The sequence below is a fragment of the Calliphora vicina genome, chromosome 2, assembly GCF_958450345.1.
Source record: "Calliphora vicina chromosome 2, idCalVici1.1, whole genome shotgun sequence".
Taxonomy (NCBI): Eukaryota; Metazoa; Arthropoda; class Insecta; order Diptera; family Calliphoridae; genus Calliphora; species Calliphora vicina.
In genome coordinates this window covers 4,298,744-4,316,706 of record NC_088781.1, presented here as the reverse complement: position 1 = coordinate 4,316,706, position 17,963 = coordinate 4,298,744, and the positions used below count along the sequence as shown (strand labels likewise).

At 29.6% G+C, this 17,963-nt stretch overlaps 2 protein-coding genes across 3 annotated transcripts; both read right to left on the bottom strand.

The window, feature by feature from the left end:
• Positions 1–465: 465 nt before the first annotated feature.
• LOC135952529 (protein FAM151B) lies at positions 466–4,135 on the bottom strand. The gene is made up of 4 exons (XM_065502533.1): positions 4,040–4,135; positions 1,641–1,764; positions 1,303–1,544; positions 466–1,243 (listed from the first exon to the last, which is right to left on the bottom strand). Exons 2-4 carry the CDS (start codon positions 1,735–1,737, stop codon positions 722–724), a joined length of 861 nt encoding a protein of 286 aa, XP_065358605.1. The 5' UTR covers positions 1,738–1,764; positions 4,040–4,135; the 3' UTR covers positions 466–721.
• A 4,303-nt stretch (positions 4,136–8,438) lies between these two features.
• pes (peste) lies at positions 8,439–17,717 on the bottom strand. 2 transcript variants are annotated; one of them, XM_065502531.1, is made up of 7 exons: positions 17,373–17,717; positions 13,487–13,751; positions 10,930–11,235; positions 10,646–10,861; positions 10,271–10,574; positions 9,930–10,209; positions 8,439–9,852 (listed from the first exon to the last, which is right to left on the bottom strand). In XM_065502531.1, exons 2-7 carry the CDS (start codon positions 13,610–13,612, stop codon positions 9,438–9,440), a joined length of 1,647 nt encoding a protein of 548 aa, XP_065358603.1. In that variant the 5' UTR covers positions 13,613–13,751; positions 17,373–17,717; the 3' UTR covers positions 8,439–9,437. The 2 variants fall into 2 exon arrangements, with proteins under 2 accessions (XP_065358603.1, XP_065358604.1); XM_065502532.1 differs by having other exon boundaries at positions 17,671–17,689.
• Between the last annotated feature and the right edge of the window lie 246 nt (positions 17,718–17,963).

Below are 17,963 nucleotides of genomic sequence, written 5' to 3'. Positions count from 1 at the left end.
TACTATATCTGAAGAAAAATATAAATATGTATAAAAAAAATTTATAAATGGTCTAGGATTATTTTTTAATAGCTTAGGAAAATTGTTCATAACATGTGATTGAGATTCTTAAGGTTTTGTATTAATTAAATAGATATTGCACTACTGCTAGACTTATCGAAATTTGCGATTTTTGGCATTGAAAATAGAACAAAATTTAAATAAATCAGAATTTAAACATTTCTATAGAACGCATCGATATTATTGTTAATAACACATATTTAGAGTTAGGTACTTTTTCACTAACACATGTTTAGAATTAGGTAATGCTCTCAAAGAGTCGGACTACTTGTTATACATTGCCTTAAACATTCAAATAATTCTACCAACTCTGTTGAAAACGCTATTGTGATTTCAAATATTTTGCTACCAATAAAATAAAAAGAACATTTATTTGGAAATAATTTCGAAACAAATAATTTCAAATTATTCATTGGTTACTCTACATAAGTAACCTATAGTTAGTTTGACAAAACTATAGTGTTACAGACTTTTTATTAAAATCTTACCATTCAAAAAAATGTATTCATTATTACATATGTATATTAATTAATATATTATATAGGTACATATATTTTAATATTTAATACTCGTAGTCAAATTCACATTCATCTTAAACATGTTCTTTTTGCAGCCACAAACTAATTAACACCATTCTAATGCTTAATAAAATAAAATTCAGTTAAGGTGATAAAGCTATGTTGCTCCCATTGCCACTATCACATATACGGTCAGTTCGCGATAAATCCAACTGGCTGGATAACTCTACGGGTACATCCAAATAGACACGATCGAAACCAAAGGAAAATATTAACTGTCTTAATTTCTCAATATTTACGTAATCATTTTGGGACGACCATATAGTCAAAGTACATTCATTCGTCTCATTTACAGCATTCACCAAATCACGTAATTCATTTAAACTATTTGCAGCAATGCCAGCTCGTACGGGCAATGTTATAGGTTGGCGGGTCTGTGAAATGACATTATTTTTTATAATCTCCAACATGGCATTGGTCTGCTCACGTGAATAGGAGCCATTGTTAATGGTAGATGTCCATTTGGTTGTCCAACCTATCGATAATACAACATTTTTGAATTGAGCACAACCAGTTAAAAATTGTTCTGGGTCCACAGGCCTGATGAGAGTTTGATTGACAGGACCTTTGACAATGTCGGCATTGAGCCAAATAGGATAAGTCATCTGGATGGAAAATATAAATGATTACATAAATTTCTTGCCTACTCTATATGTTTTCAAACCTCTGGTATTTTTTCTTTCAAAGTCGACAAAGCTCCTTCAAAAACCTCTGTGGATTTAAAATCCAGTTTAACTCCTTTCATTTTTTCTGTATGGTTGTCATTGTAATTTTTTATTTGCAATAGAAATGAATCCAATGATAAATCTGAAGTATTCGCTGGTGGATGCGCCATTATAGGTAAATCTACTCCAGTATTGTTAATTGTACCCATAACTATATCGGCTTCTATGAAGTCAATATCACCTGCAAAAATATAATTAAGGGACACATATATTTTATTTGGGTATTTGGAAAATTATGAAAATGTGTAACCTGATATGATGATATAACATTACTTACTATTTAATGCACTTGTTAAGTGCTTCTGACTATTGACTGCATGGGCCCATGTTAAAGCTGTCAAATTTGCCTTAGCTCCTTCAGTATTTGTTAGCATATTTTTGGCACTTTCTTTTGTGTTTGACTTCATTTCGATATGTTATTTTAGTGTTTTTAGCATTATCCAAAAATTCCGATTCAGTTATTGATGAGCCATTTAGAGTTTGTATTAATGTTAATTTTGAAAACACATGTAGATATGTAGTTTATTAAATTTAAAATATTATTACTAATTTACTAATTTCTACACTCTAGAGTGGCAATCTGAGAAAATATTATGTGAGTATTCCTCAACGAACTAGAAAATTTCAAATTATCCGCGATTTTGCCTGATAATCTTAAGAGAGCAATACTATTCTTCAATACATCAAGATGTTTGCCAACAGTTTTTGTAAGCTGGTACCGTTTTGGAAAATTTTGTACTTTATTTCACATACAACGAAATGTTTAAAAATAATTTAAATTTAATTAAAATTCTTAGTTTCTTCTTTGTATTTTTCTGCATATTTTCCCGCTTTTTTCCCTGCTTATTTTAATTTATTGTTGTGCATATTTAAACTTGCTCTAGCCATGACCATGACTTCCCTTACTATTATGTTATTCCAAAATTTATATAATTTTTCAAAGATTTGTTATGGAAATGTTTATTATTTTCAAAGTATGTATGTACATTAGGCCGGGTCGATTTGTATGGAGGATCAAAAAGTAAAAAATCGTATAGCAGAACGCAATCTACGGAAAATTCGAAGAAAGTTTCCACAAGAAACCATTTTTTTCACGAAAAATCGTATAGCAGAAACGCATTCTACGGAAAATTCTAAGAAATTTTCCCCAAGCAACCATAGGTCTAAAATCAAATCCTATCTTGCGCATTTCGTCTTTTATCCAATAAAAAAAAACTACTATAAAAGACGAAATGCGCAAGATAGGATTTGATTTTAGACCTATGGATCGTGAAAAAAATCGACCCACCCTAATGTACATAAATCCAAACATAGAATAAACACATAGAACGGAAGGAGAGAGTAATATATATTGAAAAATTACTCTCTTTTCACACATACGGGTGATACAATAACAAAATACATGCAATACATTCTCATGAATTAGGTTTTTGACAACAGACTTAGGTTTTTGGCTCTCAGTTACCTATCTAGTTATTGTCTATGAATCCAAACACCCATGTTCATAAAGTGTTAATATTTGTCAAAAACTCAAGTACGTACGTATCATAATACAAATACATCGTCTAAACAAAAATTGTAATAGATTTTCAAAAAATACAAATGATTTTTTTGATTAACGAGATTAATCACCCATTTAGATTAAAAATGCGATTACAAAAATATTTCCATTTCAAAGAAACAGAAATTGCTCAATTTTCTAAGTGGATTTTTTGGCTTCTCCGAAAGAATTTCTATTTTCCATGTTTTTTAGTCTGTGTACTTTACAATTTGATGTAAACTTTTATAAAATTGCAAAACCATTTAAGTAAATGTACCTATGTTTGGAAATCATTTTAAAGTAGTTCGTGATTCGTACCCGATTCATGTGAAAATAACACGATAAGAAAAGATTATTTTTATGTCTAAATTTAAAATGTTCAACGAATTCCATTTGAAAATTATAAAATTATTTTAACAAAGATGAAAACAACATTCACCCTTATCGTGATTGGCGTAAACGTCTTACGACTACGAGAGTTTCGTACTAGATTAAAGATAATATGCAAACTGTTTCTTTAATCTAGTACGAAACTGTCGTAGGCGTAAGACATTTACGCCAGCCACGATACTTACTTGTGGTTTAATTAGTTTTTTTTTGTAAAAAATAAATATTTTCTTAATAAGATTAGCATTGGACGATGTTAAAACATAACAGTCTTTCAAAGTCGCTGGAACCAAACAAGCGAAAAAAGTTATCTGTTTGAGTGACTTCAAATTATATGAATTCGTCTTGGTTTATATTTTTGCTGCATGTAATATTAAGGCGAATTTACTTTTACACACAATAAATTAGATACCAACAGAGCTGCCCTAGGAAAGTGAAAAAATACTTTGTGACAGTGTCTCGTTTTTATGCACAAAAAAATCCAATTAAATATTAATTTTAATAACAAAAACGAATTTTTTCGTTTATATTAATGAATTAATACAATTACATACTTTGCCCAAAATTAAAAGGCAAATTAATAATATCATTCTAATATACGACGTGAGATTTGTTAGTTTCTCAATAATCACTTGAAATTTTAACATTTTCTTTTTGCTTCAATTCGTTTAGCTTTTTTATTGTTAACTACTAATTTTATTATGTATGTTAATATTCATTTGTGCAACTAATTTAAATATAAAACTCACGGAATGGTGTGCGAATTAATTGTAAGATTTATTTACTAATTCAATTTATTTAATTGTAATACAGTTGTTTTATTGTTAGTTCCAAGGCGAATCTAAATAGAATCTAATTATTAGATTCGCCTTGGTTACTTATATTCAGTGTTACCGCAACCTCAAAATATATGTAACCAAAGTAAATTAATAAAGTAGACTCAGTAGAACAGCTGACTATTTTTTTTACTTTGGTCTGAACTGTCAATTCACTTGTGGTTGTTGTGGCGAAAAATACAACAAGCCCAAAAGCAAAAACAACAACAGGCAACTTTGACAGCTCAGACCTTAAACCAAAAACAAAATTGCTTGTGGTTTTTGTAAATGTTGTATTTGTTGTAGTACTGTCGCTACTTTATTAATTTACTTTGTATGTAACCATGTTTTTTTTTTTAAATAACTAAAATGCAAAAAATGTAATAAAAACTAGGTACATTTAATAAGGTGTCATCGAGAGCACAGCCGGTACGCATTTATGTCAAACTCCATATAAAAAAATTAGTGAATTCGCCTGTGTTTATTTCAATTCGCCACAGCTGTCACCAAAGTAAATTAATAAAGTAGCGACCAAGGCGTATTTAACAAGGTGACCTTGGTAGCGACCAAGGTGCATTTAATAAGGTGCCATCGGCAGCACAGCTGATTATAGAAATAGCTCGCACAAATGTCAAACTACATATATAAAAAATATTCGCCCGTACGTCCGTATGTCAAACTCTATATATAAAAAATAAGTGAATTCGCCTGTATTTATTTCAATTCGCCACTGCTGTCACCTTGTTAAATACGCCTTGGTAGCGACCAAGGTGCATTTAATAAGGTGCCATCGGCAGCACAGCTGATTATAGAAATAGCACGCACAAATGTCAAACTACATTTATAAAAAATATTCGCCCGTACGCCCGTATGTCAAACTCTATATATAAAAATAAGTTAATTCGCCTGTATTTATTTCAATTCGCCACTGCTGTCACCTTGTTAAATACGCATTGGTAGCGACAGTTCTACAACAAATACAACATTTACAAAAACCACAAGCAATTTTGTTTTTGGTTTAAGGTCTGAGCTGTCAAAGTTGCCTATTGTTGTTTTTGCTTTTGGGCTTGTTGTATTTTTCGCCACAACAACCACAAGTGAATTGACAGTTCAGACCAAAGTAAAAAAAATAGTCAGCTGTTCTACTGAGTCTACTTTATTAATTTACTTTGTATGTAACCATGTTTTTTTTTTAAATAACTAAAATGCAAAAAAAGTAATAAAAACTAGGTACATTTAATAAGGTGTCATCGAGAGCACAGCCGGTACGCATTTATGTCAAACTCCATATAAAAAATTAGTGAATTCGCCTGTGTTTATTTCAATTCGCCACAGCTGTCACCAAAGTAAATTAATAAAGTAGCGACCAAGGTGCATTTAATAAGGTGCCATCGGCAGCACAGCTGATTATAGAAATAGCACGCACAAATGTCAAACTACATTTATAAAAAATATTCGCCCGTACGCCCGTATGTCAAACTCTATATATAAAAATAAGTTAATTCGCCTGTATTTATTTCAATTCGCCACTGCTGTCACCTTGTTAAATACGCCTTGGTAGCGACAGTACTACAACAAATACAACATTTACAAAAACACAAGCAATTTTGTTTTTGGTTTAAGGTCTGAGCTGTCAAAGTTGCCTATTGTTGTTTTTGCTTTTGGGCTTGTTGTATTTTTCGCCACAACAACCACAAGTGAATTGACAGTTCAGACCAAAGTAAAAAAAATAGTCAGCTGTTCTACTGAGTCTACTTTATTAATTTACTTTGGCTGTCACCTTGTTAATACGCCTTGCTCCAAGGTGCATTTAATAAGGTGCCATCGGCAGCCTAGCTGATTATGGAAATAGCACGCACAAATGTCAAACTACATATATAAATAATATCCGCCCGTACGCCCGTATGTTAAACTCTATATATAAAAAATAAGTGAATTCGCCTGTATATATTTCAATTCGCCACTGCTGTCACCTTGTTAAATACGCCTTGCTCCATATATAAATAAAGTGAATTCGCATGTATTTATTTCAATTCGCCACTGCAGTCACCAAGGCGAATTTATATACAAGGTGGTGGCGAATTCAGGCAAATACTAACGAATTCATGCATTTTTTATATATGGAGTTTGACATTCGAAACAATGAGAGAATTGTTTTGAATGTCAAACTCCATATCAAGGCGTATTTAACAAGGTGACAGCAGTGGCGAATTGAAATAAATACATGCGAATTCACTTATTTTTTATATATAGAGTTTGACATACGGACGTACGGGCGAATATTTTTTATATATGTAGTTTGACATTTGTGCGTGCTATTTCTATAATCAGCTGTGCTGCCGATGGCACCTTATTAAATGCACCTTGCTCCATATATTTTTATTATGAATTCGCTCCAAGGCGTATTAACAAGGTGAGTGCATAAAACCAGCTGTTTGTTAATTCGCTGTGGTTTTATGTACACTATATGTCAAACTTTGTTTATGTTTACATTTGTTATTGTAAATAACATAGTAATATTTTAATTCGCCTTGATTTTGACATTTACCGTACATTTTAACAAAAACAAATTGCCTGTTGTTTTTGCATTGTTATATTTGTTACCGGGACGCACTCACCTTGTTAATACGCCTTGATTCGCTCGTATTTTCCTGAATTCGCCACCGAATTAAGGAATGCTACAAACGTAAAAGTAATAAAAACAAAATGCAAACTTTGGTGAACTGTCCAAGGCGTATTAACATTTTTTATATATGGAGTTTGACATTCGAAAGAATGAGAGAGTGGTTTTGAATGTCATACTCCATATATAAAAAATTTATGAATTCGCTCGTATTTTCCTGAATTCGCCACCGACACCACTTTGTATATAAGTTCGCCTTATAAGTCGATTGTTCGAACAATCGACTTTTTGCTGAAAAAAAACTTTTTGGTCGGAAAAAAGTCGAACAATCGATTATGTTATCTCAAAAGTCGAATAGTCGAAAAAAGTTGAATAGTCGATAAAAGTCGACTTTTTAGAATGTTAAAAAAAATATTTAATTGCAACATTATAGATACTAAAACTATTGCAATTTGGTACACTTGCATTTTTTGTAGTGTATTCTAATATAAATAATAAATAAATGTTTATAAATTAAAGCTTTTTTCTACACAACATTCTTCTAACTATTATCGCCTTGATAAATTTCATTTTTATTGCTAAACATTACAAAAGGCGCATCAATAAATGTGGAAACTATGTATTTGTTACAAGAAATGGTAAAAAGTTGAAAATAGTCGGAAAGTCGAAAATAGTCTAAAAAAGTCGAAAATAGTCTAAAAAAGTCGATTTAACTAAAAAGTCGAAAGTTCGAAAAGTCGACTTTTATAAATTACCAAAAATCGAAAGTTCGAAAAGTCGACTTTTTAAAAAACGAAAAAAGTCGAAAGTTCGAAAAGTCGACTTTTTAAAAAACGGAAAAAGTCGAAAGGTCGAAAAGTCGACTTTTTGTTTCAGCTATAGAACCCTACTTTTTATATAAGATTCGGCACAGTCGAATATAGCTCTCTTAGGGCCATTGTTACAACTTGCCTTTATAGTTAAAGGTAACTTTAAGCAATAGAAAAAGATACCCTTTTTAAAATTAACTTTAACTATAACGGTAAGATGTAATAATGGCCCTTAAGCTACGTTTCCGCATACACCGAAAACGAAATTCCATACATTTGCACCGAAAAAAAGTTCGTTTCAGAACATACTTTGTGCTTAAAACTCTGACGTAGTTTTGAGAAACAAAAAATACTTAAAAACTACCGTACCTATCTGTTTTATTCAATGATTAAGTTGTGTAATTATTTATTTAGGTTTTAATAGTGTCCGGAAAGCACAAGTTTTTAACCCTGGGACTTTGGATTTTTACCGTATTCGGTAAACACATACATACGCTTTGGATTCCTTTGAACATTTTCCTTTTTAATATTTTTATTTTCGAAAAAATCGCGATTTTATTCATGATTACACTATATCTACTTTAAACTAACTACATCAAAATCGGAAAAACGAATATTTTAATTTTTAAATTTTCTTAAATTTCTCCTGGGAGAAGTTTGAAACCATTAAGTATATTATCAAAATTTGTAGATTTTTCTAATTAATGCAATATGTTTTTCGTGTCTTCTAATCACAAAAAAGTTAATTTAGTTGTTTAGACATTTTAACACATTTTAAGTTTATTTGCTAAAAAAAAATTAATTTAATAATGCGTCGTTAATGCATTTTGTGATTTTTTTTTTAAATTATGATGTAGTCTCAATTTGATATCCCAAATAGCAAAACAAAAAACGACAAAAATTAGATTTTATTCAGTTCAAAATTCAAAATTTAATTTTGTAAAACTTTTATTTATTTCTTATAGTAGTAACAAGTAGGTATAAATTACAAAATTGGCTTAAAATGTACATGTATGCATAAAGTAATTAATATTAATTGTTTGTGTTTTAAGAAAGCTTTTCAACGTTATCACTGGAGGTTAATGAAAATTTAAAATTTTCCCATAAACTACTACCTAAATTTATTATATATTATGTAAATACTAAACAATTAATAATAACCAATACTTTTAAAATGTAGTGTAATGAATAATTTACTTTTAATGCTTTGGCCAATTCAAAAATTGTATAATTCTCAAAATTATGGAGTATTAAAAAATAAAATAAACAAAAAAAATGACTATAAAAAGTTAATTAGGTTTTTGCACTAGACTTAAAGTTCAATAAAGTTATTGCAAGTACGTGAGTCTTGAGTTGTTTGTCTTTATACATTGTGTCGGGTTAATTTCCATATAAAAATGCCAGCCTTTTATATTAAAATGAACACAAAAAGTTTAACCAGATGTTTAGTTTAAATATTAACACTTAAGAACTTAAATTTAAGATAAATAATTTATTATAATTTTTTTGTTTTGTTTTTATGGTTTACACAAAAATGGAAATTATAGAAATAATAAATAATAGCCGAATTAAAATCAAGAAAAAAATACTTAAACAGAACAAAGCTAGTAATTAAAAAAATGTACATAGTTTTTAAAGATGACCTTTCTTTTTATGAGCAAGTGCTTTTATGTTGAATGATTTCACTGAATTATGACATAAGTTTACAAAATTATATTTGTACATAGATTTTTAGTTTGTTTGCGTAAAGGTATACATATTTAATAGTACTTCTAAAGTCTTTAATAAATAAATAACATTTAAAGTACTACTATATAATAAACAGTTCAGTTTAGATTAAACAAGTTATAAAAAATGAATTTACATATAGAATATCTTAAAGATTAATCGCAATAGTCTATCAACTACTTATCACATCTGAAGAGGACGTTTGATTGGATGAAGTGCTGTTCAATAGCCCTTCACTTAATGATCCATTGGTGCGCAACAGATTAACACCATTGCGTTCTAAGAGGTTTAGTTGTTCTCTGGGTCTACGGGGTGGCGATCTCGTAATAGCCACTGAAGCTTTGTTGGATAATGGTCTAAGTAATACACTTTTTCCTTTGGGATCTTGCCAACAATGTGTAATAAATTTTGTTGGATACCAACATATCATTATAACGCCCATGGCCAATAGAACACCAGTTATTAATTGACCAATTAACACTATAAGCGGTACTAAAGCAATATCGGAAGCAAGTTCTGGAGTAACGCGTACTCGTTCTTCTGCCCACATAATGGGTATAAAAGTACGGGGTAAATTGTTGAATCCACTGGAATAAATAACAGTAGACGAAAGCAGTTAATTAGATTTAGCAAGACTTATGGAAGTTTAGCATTATTTACTTACGTTATACCATCAATTGATTCTATAAGATAATTCGCCTGAAAACCACCACCCACATCCATAGGAACACCAGCATTGGGTTCCAGAGTCATAAAGAATTCGTGCTTTGCTTTTTCAGGCTTCAAACCTTCAATAGCTGCTAAATATACAGGATCGGCTTTGTAAAAATGTGGATAGGACATGTATATCGATGAATTAAATTTACATGGTGAAATGTTGAATATACCAGATGCTTCACATTTGCCATTAATGCAAAAACATTTATTTTCGCCGAATATTGTACCTAATAAGAATAATATTTTAAATAGAAAATTTTTAATTTCTAAACAATAGTTTTAACTCACCATTATCTACTGATCTCTCAGTACCACTGTATTTATATGCAGTAACACCATGTATAGCCACAGTTTCTGTATAATCTAAAGGAACTGCTCGACATATATTAGGTACATAAAGAAATACTGAATCTTGGGGTGTTAAATTAGGTGGAAAGAATTCACCCATAGAACCCTTTACACGACCACATTCTCCCTCGAACACACCATTGTGGGTCTTATAATTCCATGCATGTATTTGGCCCATTTTAGAAGTATCATCACCACCGGTAAATATATTGAAATGGCCCTCATAATAAGCACTATTGTTGCGCTATAAATATCAAAATTAAATCAAAATTTAGTCAATATGATTCTCTAAACCGTAGTTTACATTTAAATTACCGTATACAACCAACCAATACGATCAAAAGGTACTTCCACAGCACTTGTAAGTTTGGAAAAATATCCGCCAATTGTTACAAAGGGATCTTGATATCCAGCAAATAACCATTCATTGGCGGTTTTTGTAATATAGAACTTTTTATTGTATGCACTCAAGCCACGATTGAGGAAGAATTTTTCAAAACTTGATTTGTTTTTCAATCTTAATGCCGCAGACTGTAAAATAAAACATAAATAAACTTAAAGTATTTCCTTTAAAATGCATAATGTTAATTTCAACTTACATGTGCCACTGTATCAACAGTTGTTATTTTATCTTCCAGTGTGCCATTACTACCTTCTTGATCAAAGTAAAACACGGCCTTTTTTCGAAATGACACCGAAAAATTTGTATGCCATTGTATATCGACTTTATCGGGTGCTTCTCGGAATCTATAAGGTCCCAATTGCTCAAAACGTGGCTTTTTCGTTGAACCAGTATAAAATTCTTCGGGATTTGTCCAATTGAATAGGTAAACATCAAAATTTAAAGGTAATGGTGATATTTTCCAACCTTCATAAGCTGGTGATTTTTCACTCAATGCCATTTCCTGTAAATAGTACGATAAAACAAAAACAAATATATCAAAATGAAGAAAGTACTGTCCGATTTCTTCTGAGATAGTCATTAAATATGAATGTGTAGCACAGTGTTTCAATCAATGCGAATTCATTACAGTAAATAAATTCGCCTTGGTTTCAACTATCATACCGTATTAAAATTTTATCAGTATATTACTAATGACATCAAGGTGGATTTAATAAGGTTTCACCGGTAGCACAGCTGATTATAGATTATAGTCAAATTCCATATATAAAAAATAAGTGAATTCGCCTCAAAATTGAGTAAACCTGGGTTGTCATAGAATCCAATCATTGTCGGAATCGGTTTTGAAAACGACAGAAAAAGTACATTGTTCTCGTGAAATTGAAAGTTATTGGTTTTATATTCGATCTTGAATTAAATTCTATATCGATTAAACAAAAAATTACATTGGATTTCATAAGTCAAATGTACCTTTTTAGTCGGTTTCAAACCTGATTCCGACAATGATTGGAACACCTGTGAATTTTTAGATTTTTTTTAAGATCATGAAAATCATTATAGTCCGACTTTATGAACCGAATCTATTATTCAGCACAATATTCAATAAGCCGAGGTGTTTACCTATTTTTGAGGCTGTGTATTTTGATTCGCCACTGCAGTCACCTCGTTAAATAAGACATGGCTGACATCTTATTAAATAATTTTAACTACATTGAATGGCCAAATTACCGCATTCGTGATCGTATCCAAAAACTATTTCGATATCGAAATTATGATAAAATGTTCTAAATTTCTAGCTTGATATCAAATATCATAATCTTAAATAAGAAAATTAAGATAAATTTTACTCAAAAATTTGGCCATTGGTTAGATCGCTCAAAAATTGACCGAGGTTGTTTCAATGTTCACGATATTTTTCATCGCATACTCTACGGAGCATAGGGTTCCCTTACTGCCTTGAATAATTGTAAACTTATTTTAAGGCTTGAAAAATATTATGGAAATTGACATTGTAGAATTAGCAAGGTACAATTATTAGAAAGTATGTTCTCAATTATACATTCCCTATAACGTCAAACAAAAGAAAATTAAAAAAATATAAAAAGGAAATGCCAAAAAAAAATAATTGAATTTAAATTTTTATTACAAAAATTTACTAACAATTGGAGAAAAACTATATTTTTTTAATAAGTGTGTATAATTTCAGTTAAAACGTAACAAATTTAAAAAATATCGCGGTAACAAATTAAAAAAGTAAAGTGATTAAATACATAGTTTGACGTTTTAGGGGTGAACATTGGAAATTCTCTCTAATAATTGTACCTGGTAACTGATTGTACCATGGGAAATTGAAAGACCACAAGTAAAATAATTCTATTTTTATTTATATAAAAAAATATTATGGTAATGATATATAATTTGGTACCACTAATGGACATACGGATATTGATTAAAACAAACGATTTTGATTTCAAAAATTTACAGTTTTTTCTTTTTATCAACTTGAAAATATCGACATTAATGTTTTGTTGTTTTGTGTACTATAGTTATTTTAACATTAAGATAAGATATAGAATTGCGTATTGTATAGGATTAAAAATTATGCCTCATTTTGTCAACTGTCTAAAAAATATTCCTTCACATTGTTTCGAGCAAAAACAAGTAAGATTGCTAAATATATAAAAATTTGCACAGGTGTCTTTAAAACTGCATTTTACATTTGGGAATGTAATCGTTTGTTGTTAGTTTATCTTTATTGTTTAACTGATAATTACAATTAAGTTATTAATTGCTGCAATACTTTTATTATTATTGTATGTACAAGAAAATAGAACATGTGCAGGATTTTTTAACAATCGGGAAATTTAATATTTTGTAAACAGAATTCGAATTTCAAACTAGATTATGATTAACTATTAAACAAAATTCATAGCAATCATATAAACAGAATTTTTTTTTTAAATTTACTCAACAATTATAAAAATAAAATTGATTAAACATTTTTATAGCCTATAACTAATTGTACTTCACATGAAATAAAGACGTTAAGTCACTTAAACATTATCGCAATTCTAACAAGATTAGATAAAATTGTGATAATGATAATAAAAGTAAATAATAAATAAAATAAAACGTACCTAAATACGATAATTGTATTTTGTATTTTAAATTTTAGCTCAGTAAAATAAACTACAACTCTTTCACCAATAAATATACATATGTTTATATAAAGTTATGCAAATATTTTTACTCACCTTTCCTCTCATTTGTGTAAACATTTCAATCCAATTTAAATAGAGATACACTCCAGCCAAGATCGACAATAGGCCGATTCCAAGTACTAGGAAACGTCTTATACAACTGCATTGCCGCGATGTCATTACGCTATGTTCGGAAACGGAAACAAACTAAATTTTGCAAATAGTGTAAGTCGTTGGCCAACCTTGAAGGTGACAGACACCAGAATATAATCGATTTTTTTGTTCTTCTCTGTATTGTTGTTGTTGTTTTATTTAGTAACTGATAAAGTTAAAAAAGAGAATAAAATCATTTTATTAACTCAGAAAACTAGAAAAATAGAGAATCATAGATAAATACACTTAGATCGGAAACTCTCATGTAAATGACCTAACTCAGTTATCAAAACCTAAGTGGTGAGAATGTATTAGAAAAACAAACTATGTGAAAACAAAAACAACACTTGCATGTGTAATTTTTTTGAGTAATATTTATGTTTGCGTTTGCCCTGGTTTCCGATCTATGTGTATTTTCTATGTAGAGAATTTCAATATAATTTTGACTAGAGAGCTGTGTTGCCGGAGTTGAGTGTAATTTTTAGAAAAGCCACGAAAATTATTTATTCTAAAATATTAATAATTTAATTTATAATTAATTTTTTTTTTAATTTCTATTTAAAAAGTTCATCTTAAATTTAAACAAATTTTTTACCCTAGTTCAAAGCTTACAATTTTTGTGTTTGTGTAAGTCTGTACTCAAATTTGAAAATTGTTCTCCTTAACCCGAACTTACCTCTGACATCAAGAAACACAAAAATTGAACAAGAGACTTGCGCAACTAAATTGCCCAATGTGAAACGGGTCTTTGACGCAGAGAAGGACTTTGAACATTTTTTTATACTCTGTGAATTTCAATGATTTAATAAAATGCATTTTTACAACATAACAAATTCAACCACAATGGACATTCAATAAAAAGGACAAAATTCCCAGAAAAATAAATTAAACAATATATTTACCAATATGTATATGTCGCATAATATGTTTTAAATAAATAAAATTACTCAAAGATTGATGTTGTTTCTAAAAATAATTCAAAAGAATTTTAATTTCGTATTGATAATTACACACAAGTCGGCAACACTGCGAGAATTAGATGAGTAAACTTTTTGTTTTGACCACTTGTTAATATATGTAGGCAAAAACAAAGTATTTTAACACGTACAAAAAAAAACAAAAACAATTTATTTTTAAATTAAAAAACTAAATACATAATAAAACATTCTGCAATACAAATTATGTGTAAAAACAGTTTTTCTACAGAATAACTTGTATTAAAACTAGTGTTGTTTATTATTCGAGTTTAATTTTGATCGAATAAATGTTAATATTTTTTATCTCTAATATTAATAAAAAAAATATATGCTTAAATAATATAAAATTAAACATTTAATGAAATTATGGTTGATTGAAAGTTATAGAATTTTGATGTCAATGTATATTTTATCAATTTAATTGGGCTCTATGTTAATTTTAAAGGCATTTCAATTATTTCCTACATATTTTGTAGTCACAAGGTTTTCAGGTTTAATCCAAAATCAATTAAAAAAATAAATGTAGAAGTTTGTTTCTAATATTGTAAAAAGTCCAATCATGGAAATGTTTGTTTAACATTACGATATTTGTTCTTTTTCATATTTTAAGTAAAATAAAAAATAGTTTTTACCACACGGATTTATTTAATTTATTCGATTATAATTTTTTATTCTAAAGCCTAGTAATCTGTTCATATTTGCGAAAAATTAGTGTTTTTCCATGCGAAAAATTTTATTTGCTACAAATGATCAATTGTTGGCCAAAAAATAACCACCAATGTCACCTTGTATATCATTACACTATGCTAGGTACTACATATAAAATATATGCGAAATAATTTTTTAATTTGACTTCTTTATTTAGTTGTATTTACTACATATTTAAATAGATTTATTGAATATTTTCGTTTTAATAAAGAAGGGTTTATTATAATAGTTTTAAAAAAAAATTAGAGGCTATTTGAGCAGCCCTTCTATTCCACATCCAATTCAGCAGCAGAAAGCAGCTGCCATAGAGAATTTTACATCGAGACGAGACACTCCGATTTGTCAAACTAAAATACAAAAAATCATATGTCTACAACAACAAAATACATTGACTAGCATGTATTTCGTTGTTGCCAGAGTTAGATTTTTGACAACAGACATAGGTTTTTGATAGTGACATCTCGTCTCTATGTTACCCTACATAGAGACGAGACGTCATTCCATTAAAACATTTCTTTCAGCGTAATTCTCTCACGCTCACCAACATAAATACAGTTTTAGCTTTGGGTATCCCTGATCTACGCACATATGTTTATTTATTTTGATAACAGACTTTGGTTTTTGACAATGACATCTCGTCTCTATGATACCCTACATAGTGACGAGACGTCATTCCATTAAAACTTTTCTTAAAGTGCAAATCTCTGACGCGCACCATTCCTGTACCCCGTTTCTGTAACTTGTGAGAAGTTTTCGCATCGAAAAAAATTAAATTCTAGTAGTCATTCAGTTTTTAACAGGATGACTTAGGTAATGTTTAAACTGAATACATTAAAAGTACAGACACAGTAAACGATTTACTAATACTCGCCCTGTGTTTAACAAGAAGTTTATAAATGTTTCGAATGAAAAGTTTCTCACATACAATACAGAAACGAGGTACAGATCTACACACATATGTGTACTTAGCTACCCATCATTTAACCATTTGTTGTGCAGAGAGAAATCAATTGGTTACTTTATACATCCCAAGTAATTTAGCGTGAAGACAATTGCCACTAAAGTGTCTCTAAGTAATCTGGATTGTAGTCACTTTAAACGTTGCAATTCGTGAGTAATTCGTACAAACTGGTTTTAGGTATACAAATTGTGTTGATATAATTATCATACAATGTATTTTTGCTTAAGTTTACTGATATCCCATGTAACATAGCATGAAGTCAATAGTCACTTTAGTGTCTCTTAGTAATCTATGGTGAAGTCACTTTAAACTTTGTACTGTAATTTATTTTACCCACCAGCAGCAAACTATTGGATAGTTGTCGGAGGAAGGTTTGTTAACAAGCAATCGTTTTTTGGACTGTCTATGATATGTCTTTTTAGCTTAATATTTGAGGTCAATTAGCTACCGTACATGCTGAAATAACTGGTTAGGTAGCTGGTAAGATAACTGACTATATGTAACTGGTATGTGAATCCAATGCGTTGACTACTTTCGACCAGCTATCAGACAGTCTAATTTGAATCAAAAAGGGTCAATGTAGGGTATTGTGAAGTTGGCTGCAGATGATGAAGAAATCGTTATTTATGTTTTTGTTATTATTTTCTTTACTTATTTTAAAATTGTAAACAAAATTCTCTTGTTTACTTCAATGTTAACACTAGGCGACAGAAAACGCAACACTCGACGATTTTATTTAGGTAGGGCTGTTACATTATATTAACACCAACATACAAAAGAGGAACACGAACAGATCTTTACAAATGCTTTAAATTTTTAACAATAAATACGAGGCGAATTTATAGAAGGTGACCTCAGGAGAATAGCTGATTATTTTTCTCTTCACTTGTTTAGATGTTTGAACTGTCAAATTTAATTTTGTTTATTGCGGCTAAAAATACAAAATACATAAAAGCAATAAAAACAACAGGCAACTTTGACTGTTCAACTATCTTAACAAATACAAATTGCCTGTTGTATTTGTATATGTTGTTGTTATTGTACTTCTGCCATCACCTTCTATAAATTTCCCTTGAATAAATATTTGCTTTGCTTAATATTGTTGTTGTTAGTTTAGTTTTGAAGTAAGTAAATATATTACGAAATTATTTGGGCGGCGCTACAGCAACACTAAACAATTATATTTTCTTCTTCCTTGGGTGTGTTAATTGAAAAATTCTGTATTGAATTTTTCAATTTAAAAACTAAATGAATTTTTATTTTTGTTGTAGTTGAACTTAAGTGTAACAGATTTTGTCTTTGTTTTAAAATGCTGTTATTATGATTCATTTTATTTTATCATTATATTTATTTGTTTAGTTGACACTTTTATAACCAAAAATTGATAACTTTATTTTATCACACATCACACTCTCTTTTTGTTTTTGGATAATCTTTACTTTTTGTATTATTTCTTTTTCACTTCAACGGTGATCTCACTCACTACTTTACCGCTAAACGATCACACAATTGCGACTGTTGATTTGATACTATTTTCCATGCTAAAGTAAATTGTAGTCTTCTGTTAAATAAAAGTGGTTCTCATTTTAGGAAGCCAGACTATTTTGCTAGTGGAGAAAATAATTGGGAATTCTTTTAGTATTAAAATGACATATAACAAGTTTTCTACTCTAATTTTTATTATAACAAAATGTTTCTACAATATATCGGTTCTAATAATCTGTGGTATTCT